Source organism: Stenella coeruleoalba, assembly GCF_951394435.1.
Source record: "Stenella coeruleoalba genome assembly, chromosome: 7".
Classification (NCBI taxonomy): Eukaryota; Metazoa; Chordata; class Mammalia; order Artiodactyla; family Delphinidae; genus Stenella; species Stenella coeruleoalba.
Window position 1 is genome coordinate 15322814 of NC_137153.1, and position 9088 is coordinate 15331901.

Genomic DNA, 9088 nt, shown 5'->3' on the forward strand with positions numbered 1-9088 from the left:
TAGATGTAAAAATCCTCAACAAAATATTTACAAATTGAATTTGGCAATACACTAAATGGATCATACACCACGATCAAGTAGGATTTATTTCTGGGATGCAAGGATGATTCAATATACACAAATTAATTAGTGTTTTACACCACATTAACAAAATGAAGAATAAAACTCATACGATCAACTTAATAGATGGAAAGAATCATTTGACAAAATTCAACATCTATGTATGATAAAAACTCTCAACAAATTAGGTATAGAAAGAACACACTTCAACACAATAAAGGCCATATATGACAAGCTCACAGCTCTTATCACACTCAAAGGTAAAAAGCTGAAAACTAAAAGCATTTTCTCTAAGATCAGGAACAAGACAAGGATGTCCAGTCTTGCCACTTTCATTCAACATAGTACCAGAAGTCTTAGCCGGAGCAATTAAGCAAGAAAAGAAATAAAAGGCATCCAAATAAGAAAGGAAAAAATAAAACTAACAAAACTATCATATTTGCAGATGATATATGTAAAAAATCCTAAAGACTCCACCAAAAATTGTTAGAACTAATAAGTAAATTTGCAGGATACAAAATCAATACACAAAAATTTGTTGCATTTCTATACACTAATAATTAACTTGTGATAGAGAAATTAAGAAAATCTCATTTCCAATTACATCAAAAAGAATAAAATACCTAGGAATAAATTTAACAAAGGAGATGAAAGACCTGTACACTGAAAACTATAAAGACATTGATGAAAGAAACTGAAAAAGACAAAAAAGAAATAGGAAGGTATTTTATGCTTATGGATTGGAAGAATTAAATTGTTAAAATGTCCACACCAGGTAAAATGATCTAGAGAGTTGATGCAATTCCAATAAAAATTCCAATGGCATTTTTCACAAAAATAGTACAAATCCTATAATTTTTATGGAACCACAAAAGACCCACAATAACCAAAGCAATCTTGAGAAAAACAAAAGAGCTGGAGGCATCAAACCTCCTGATTTAAACTATATTACAAAGTCATAGTCATAGTTTTCAAGAACACAATGGGGGCTTCCCTGGTGGCACAGTGGTTGGGAGTCCGCCTGCTGATGTAGGGGATGCGGGTTCATGTCCCGGTCTGGGGGGATCCCGCATGCCGCGGAGCGGCTGGGCCCGTGAGCCATGGCCGCTGGGCCTGCACATCCGGAGCCTGTGCTCCGCAACGGGAGAGGCCACGGCAGTGAGAGGCCCGCATACCGCAAGAAAAAAAAAAAAAAAACACAATGGGGAAAGAACAGTCTCTTTAATAAATAGTGTTAGAAAAACTGGACAGCCACATGCAAAAGAATGAAGCTGGACCACAATCTTTTACCATAAACAAAATCAACTCAAATTGGATTAAAGACTTGAATGTAAGACCTGAACCATCAAACTCCTAAAAGAAATCACAGGGGGTAAGCTCCTAGACATCAATCTCGGCAATAACTTTTTGGATTTGACACCAAAAGGAAAGACAATAAAAGCAAACATAAATTAGTGGGACTGCATCAAACCAAAAAGTTTCTGTACATCAAAGGAAACCAACAAAATGAAAAGGCACCCTACCAAATGGGAGAATATATTTGCAAATCATATATCTGATAAGTGGTTAATATACAATATATATATAAAACTCATACACCTCAATTAAAAAAAAAACCCAATTTAAAAATGAGCGTGGGAAGTGAATAGACATTTATTCCAAAGAAGACATACAAATGGCCAACACATACATGAAAAGGTCCTCAACATCGGTAATCATTAGGGAGACACAAATCAAAACCACAAAACCTCACACCTGTCAGAATGGCTATTATCAAAAACACAAGCAATAACAAGTATTGGCAAAGATGTGGAGAAAAGGGGACACTTGTATACTTTAGTAGGAATGTAAATTGGTATAGCCACTATGGAAAACAACCTGAAGTTTCCTCAAAAAATTAAAAATAGAACTACATAATCCAGTAATTCTATTGGGTATTTATTCAAAGAAAACAAAATCACTATACCAAAAAGATATCTTCACTCTCATATTCACTACAGCATTATTTACAATAGCCAAGGCATGGAATAGTCTAAGTGTCCATTGATGGCTGAATGGATCAAGAAAATGGATGTGCGTGTCTGTGTATCACATATTTTTATTTTATTTATTTTTTATTCAAAAAATAAGCTATCTGTACTGTATTTTTAGTTTCTATTTATTTCCACTCTGATCTTTGTTATCTCTCTCTTTCTACTAGTTCTAGGCTTAGTGTGCTCTTCTCCAGTTCTTTTAGGTGGAATGTGAAGCTGTTTGAGATCTTTTCTTGTTTCATGAGGTAGGCATCTATCATGATAAACTTCCCTTCTAGTACTGCTTTTGCTGCATCCCATAAGTTACAGTATGTGCATTTTCATTTTTGTCTCAAGGCATTTTTTAGTTTCTCTTTTGATTTCTTCTTTGATTCAATGTTGTTAACAGTATGATTTTAAATCTCAACCTATTTGTAAATTTTCCATTTTTCCCTTTGCCTTTGATTTCTAGTTTCATTTAATTGTAATCACAAAAGATACCTGGTATGATTTCTATATCTTTAAGTTTATTAAGATTTGTTTTGTAGCTATGTGATCTATTTTGAAGAGACATCCATGGAATCTTGAGAAACTGTATTCTGCTGCTGTTGGGTGGGATATTATGTATATGTCTTTTAGATTGATTTGGTCTATAGTGCTATAAAATCCTTTATTTCCTTGTTGATATTCAGTCTAGATGTTCTATCCTTTGTTGAAAGTGGGGTATTGAAGTCTACTTTTATGGAATTGTTGTCTATTTCTCCCTTCAGTTCTGTCAATGTTTGCTTTATATATTTATATTGCTCTGATGTTAGGTGCGTATATATATTTCTTATACTTTCTTGGTGGATTAATCCATTTATCATTATATAATGTTATTCTTTATCTCTTTTGACAGTTTTTGACCTAAAGTTTATTCCGTCTGATATGTCTAGTCATTTCTGCTCTTTTGGTTACCATTTATAGGGAATATCTTTTTCCAATCTTCACTTATAGCCTATGTGTTTCCTTACATCTAAAGTGAGGATTTTTTCTAGACAACATATAATTGAGTCTTATTTTTTTACATCCATTCAGCCACTCTATGTCTTTTAATTGGAGAGTTTAATCCATTTATGTTTAAAGTTATTATTGGTAAGGAATGATTTAATATTATCATTTTGTCCTTTGTTTTCTATCAATCTTTTTTGTTCTTTTATATGTCTTTTTTCCTCTCTTGTTGCCTTCCATTGTGTTTTGAATTTTTTTGTATTTTATATGCATTAATTCCTTTCTCTTTTTCTTTTGTGTAACTTCTATAAGTATATTTTTTGTGGTTACCTTGGGGCTTACATAAAATATCATAGTTAACGTAGTCTATGTTAAGCTGATAACAACTTAAGTTCAATTGCATACAAAAACTCTACACTTAACTTCTCTTTAGCTCACACTTTATGTTGTTGTTGTCACAACTTATATTTCAATTTTTACTGTGTATTCTTTAACATGTTTTTCAGTTTTAGTTATTTTTAATACTTTCATCATTGACTTTGATACTAAAATTAAAAGTAATTTACCCATCACAATTAAAGTTATAATGTATTCTGGTTTTATCTATAGATGAGTTTACATTTATATGTTTATATAATATATATGTACGTATATTTCATACTTTCTTACACTATCATGTTGCTGTTTAGCATCCTTTCAACTTTAAAAAATCTCATTAGCACTTACAGTGCCTTACAGTTTATTACAGTTTACAGTGATAAACTCCTTCAGCTTTTGTTTGTTTAGTGATGTCCTTATGTCTTCTTTATTTTTTGAAAGACTGTTTTGCCAGGTATAGCATTCTTAGTTGACAGTTTTTTCTTTCAGCATTTTAACTACATCATCCCACTTCCTCCAGACTTGCAAGATTTCTGCTGAAAAATCTACTCACAGTTTTATGGTGGTTCTTTTGTATGTGACATGTTGTTTTCTCTTGCCACTTTCAGAATTTCTTGTCTCTGACTTTTCACAGTTTTAATGAGTCTTCATCTGGGTTTCTTTGGATTCATCTCATTTGAGACATTTTGGGCTTTGTGCATGTGGATGCCCATTTCTTTTTTCAGATTTGGGAAATTTTCAGCCATTATTTTTTTTTAAAATAAGCTATCTGGTCCTTTCTCTCTTTTTCTCTCTCTTTATATGACTTCCATCATATGTATACTGGTCTTCTTGTCGGTGTCCTATAAGCTGCTTGCTTTCTTTATTCTTTTTTTCTACTTTAACTGAATAATTATCAGTGACCCATCTTTGAGTTGAGTGGTCCTTTCTTCTGCTTGATCTACTCTAACGTTCTGGATTTAACTGGTGTCACTGGTCCATATTCATATCTGGAGATGTGAGAAACAGAAGCCAATAGGCTGTGTCTCCTATGTCATTTGGTGAAGGGGTGGGCTATATCAGGCTTTATGAATGATACTGCTATGTTCAATATAGGGTTCCATTCCCTGCCCTAGTGTTGAGCTGAGGATGGGTCAAATTGTTGGGATTTTGTTGCTGCCTCTGAAGGCAGATCAGGTAGTTAGTTACCTAGATATTGAATCAGTGTTAGGCTGGCCTGCCAGGGATTTTATATTGCCAATGTAGGAGGACTGAACAGCCCACCAGTGCACTGATTGTGGAGTGTGTTTTGGGTTGGCCTACAAGTCTTTGAGGTTGCTGCTCTGGGTGAATCAATCCACATGTGTCTTGGCTCAAGAGCAGATGCTGGAGCACCTTACTGGTTCTCTGTTGAGCTTTTCCATTCTCTGTCATGTGAACAGAGAAAGAAAACTATTCTTGAGGCTTTTTGTTTGTTTGTTTTTGTCTACGCCTGCTGGTGATTCGGTGTTAAAGACCTCTCCAGCACCCAATTTGGGATATCTGAGAGCAATTAAAAGAAAACCCAGGGAACTCACCTTGTTGCCATTCCTCAAGTCTAGAGGTCTCTAGCCAGTCTGTCTTTTGCTTTTTAGCTTTCAGAGGTATTTTTTTGTCTTCCACTTAATTATATCCAGAGTATTTAGTTGTAAATAGAGAAAATAAGCAGGGAAAACTGAGTCTATAACACTTTGTTCCAAAAACAAAATTGGCCACAGGTGTTGAATAATATTGTACATTAAAATGTAATCAAGTGTAAATACCTTTTGAGTAACACTCCAAGGCACAATAAAAGTCAAGTTGACCATTCTTTACTATATAAAGAATTAAGCTAGGCACTTTGGGGATACTAACATTTGTGAAAGACATAGATAATGCTCTTGAGTACTTCTAATATGACAAGTCTAGTGAGGAGAGTAATGTAAGAAAGATAAAACTAAACATTTTGTTCTAGGGAGGTAATAAGTACTATAAAAGAGATTTTAAAATAACAGGAGAGTGTTATTGTTGTTGTTGCTTTTAATATGTATGTTAGGTAATTGAGTAATTTAGGACTTGAGGTTGAAAAAAACAGGTATTATTACTTATACTATATAACGTGAGTAAATTAGGAAAATCCCAGCAATCCAAGACATATGGTCACCTTACCCTTAAGATTTTTTTTAACTATTTATTGTGGAAATATTTAACATATACATATATTTAGAGAATAGTATAATGAATCCTTAATTGCCCACCATCCAAGTTCAATAACTATAAATCTATGGCCAGTTTTCACTCTTCCATACTCCCCCAATGCCCCTCTGCCTTATCAATATTTAAAAGCAAATTCTGTGCAGTTTCTAGAGTCAACCCTTGATCTTCACTAATCACTTTTGTTGTATGACTTTCTCTTTCTCCCTATTAGGCCCTTTTCTAATCACCCCCATCCATATGTTATATTCTGTTTTACTTGTAGGGCTTATGCTCTAATGGTTCAACTCTGCCAGAAGACAGATACTTAATGATAAGCTCTGTACACTAAGCAGCTCAGAATAAGGAGCCAGACCATCTGTGACTCCCAACCCTGCCTGCCTTCTTCTCTGGACCAATAATGGTAGCTTCATAATGACTGTGATTAAAGCCCTGTTGTACATGAGGATCATACTCTTGCTACACTGGCTTGGGGTGTTTCTGTCTTTTTCAGGACACATCCGGGCTGAACACCCCCAATATCACAGTCCTCCAGAAGTGGTGATTCCCTTGAAGGTAACACACACTGGCAGAAGCATGAAGCCTCCAGGCCGGCTCTCTTACAGCCTGCATTTTGGGGGCCAGAGACACGTTTTCCACATGAATATCAAGAAGCATTTGCTGTCCAGACACCTCCCAGTGTTCACCTACTCAGACCAGGGCGCTCTCCTGAAGGACCAGCCTTTTGTCCAGAATGACTGCTACTACCATGGTTATGTGGAGGGGGACCCAGAATCCCTTGTTGCCCTCAGTACCTGTTCTGGTGGCTTTCGAGGATTATTACAGATAAACGATGTTGTTTATGAAATTAAGCCCATGATTTTCTCTACAAAATTTGAACACCTGGTATATAAAATGGACAGTGAGGAGACCCAATTCCCAAACATGAAATCTGATTTTATGCAAGAGGAAACTGTACACCAATTTGAGTTTCAAGAGACTGATAATTCTATTCTGAAACAAAGTCATTATGATGGCTGGTGGATCCATTCATTCTTTGTTGAAATTGCACTGGTGGTGGACAATACTCTATATAATCATTATAAAAGGAATGTCTCAAAGTTGCAGGAGGATCTATTTCTTATTGTAAATATAGTGGATTCCATTTATCAGGTAATGGGTATGAAGGTGTTATTGTTTGGTATGGAGATCTGGACTAAAAGAAACCAAGTTGAAGTGGATGCTACAAGGAGGTCTCTGGGAGATTTTTGCAATTGGAAGGCTAATACCATTGATGCCCGCATGGCACATGATACTGTACATCTTTTTATAAATAAGACCTTGAGAGGATTAACTGGTTTAGGCTATGTTGCAGGAATGTGTAGGTCACACTTTAGTTGTGCAGTTGTTACTTTTGCAAACAAAACCTTGGCCATTCTTGGAATTGCAGTAGCTCATCATATAGGTCATAATTTGGGTATGTCTCATGATAATGTATTGTGTGTGTGTTCTGCAGGTTATTATAAATGTATAATGCGTCATGACAACCCACCAATAGCCCAATTTAGCAATTGTAGTTATTCTTATTTTTGGGGATATTCTGTACAGCAGGCAAAATGTTTGCAGTACACTGTATACACAAAGGACATGTTTTCAAGGAAGCGCTGTGGAAATGGTGTTGTTGAAGAAGGAGAAGAGTGTGACTGTGGATCTTTTCAGGATTGTTTAAAAGACGCCTGTTGTCTGACAAACTGCAGTCTGAGTTTTGGGTCTACTTGTGCTTTTGGGCTTTGTTGCAAGGACTGCAAGTTCTTACCATCAGGAGAAATATGTAGAAAGGAGGTCAATGAATGTGATCTTCCAGAGTGGTGCAATGGATCATCCCATATGTGCCCAGACGATGTATACGTAGAGGATGGAATTCCCTGTAATGACAACGCCTACTGCTATGAAAAGAGATGTAATGACCGCAACGCACAGTGTAGGCAGATTTTCGGCCAAAAGGCAAAAAATGCAAACGACAGTTGCTACAAACAAGTAAACACTCAAGGTGACCGTTTTGGTAACTGTGGAGTCAAAGGCCCTACATATCTAAAATGCAGTATGTTGGACAGCTTATGTGGGAGAATTCAGTGCGATAACGTGGCAGAAATTCCCCTTCTGACAGAGCATTCTACTGTGCATGGGACTCGCTTCAACAATGCCACCTGCTGGGGTACAGACTACCACATAGGGATGACCATACCTGATATTGGTGATGTGAAAGACGGCACAGAGTGTGGCCCAGAACATGTCTGCATCGGAAGGAAGTGTGTCCATCTCTCTCACTTGGATAGTAATTGTTCACCTAAGTTCTGTAACATGAGGGGGATCTGCAACAATAAACATCACTGCCATTGCAACTATAAGTGGGACCCTCCCAACTGCCTAAAACAAGGCAATGGAGGTAGTGTTGACAGTGGCCCACCCCCTAAGAGAGAGAGGATAAAGAAGATTTACCTGGCCCTAACATGTCTTATTTTGTTGTTAATTCTATTATGCTGTCTTCTATTGCTCTGTATGAGGAAAAAACGTAAGGAAAAAAAGGAAGAAAAACCCAAGCAAAAGACTCAGACTCGACATAGGAAATAAAAACAATTAGTACCCAAAAATGTATCTGAATAGATATGCATTAAAAAAGGTAACTCCTATAATGTTTCTACTTATTCTTCTTTATTTTAAACAATTAGAAATTTTATTTTTCCTGAAATGTATTTCTTTATATTTTCTAGAAAAAGGCATGGTACCTGGGTGGTGTACCAGTTTTTAAGTTACTGCTTTTCAGTGTCAAAGCCCCTTCCCATTTTGTGCTCTGCATTATAGGAACCACACTGCTGCTGTATCAGCCCTCTTTCTACAGAGATCTGCAGTAGGGTGAATGCAAGGGGATTTGGGAATCTGGGAGATCTGCTTCCTGTATGTCAATCTTAATAACAAATTTTACACTGGCAGTTATACTTAGTTTCAATATCCTTTTAAAAAAAAATTCAATCCAGACCAACCTCATTGTCAGTCTAAAAGATACCAGCATAGCTGTCTGGGTCTGAGCCCCAGGTCTTTGATCTCTCTACCAATGTCTCAGATCCTCTGCACCAGCTTAGCAGTACCTGCTGTGAGAGTTTTGAGTCTCATTTTTGAGATTCATGGGGCCAGCCTTACAGTTCTCCAGATTCAAGTAACCCTACTTCTTCCCTTTGCTCTTCAGCTCCATGAATGAAATCACCTTCTTGCAATTAGTATTTTATGGTTATTAACCAGTTACTAGCACAATGCCTCCCTTAACTTGCTGTGTTCTTTAGTAGCTGGTTACCCAATGCCTTATATTTAATTCCATCCCCCTAAAATCACTGATTTTTTTTTTTTCTGACTGAATTCTGTTACAGTACTCATCTTGGTATAATGAAGTACTTATTCATTAA

The 9088-nt window shown here is 36.3% G+C and overlaps 1 protein-coding gene across 1 annotated transcript; it reads left to right on the forward strand.

The window, feature by feature from the left end:
• Positions 1 to 6065: 6065 nt before the first annotated feature.
• On the forward strand, positions 6066 to 8331 carry ADAM29 (ADAM metallopeptidase domain 29; the record flags this gene model as incomplete). The annotated part of the gene is made up of 1 exon (XM_079926055.1): positions 6066 to 8331. The coding sequence occupies one exon, from the start codon at positions 6066 to 6068 to the stop codon at positions 8259 to 8261; it is 2196 nt and encodes a 731-aa protein (XP_079782181.1). The 3' UTR covers positions 8262 to 8331.
• Between the last annotated feature and the right edge of the window lie 757 nt (positions 8332 to 9088).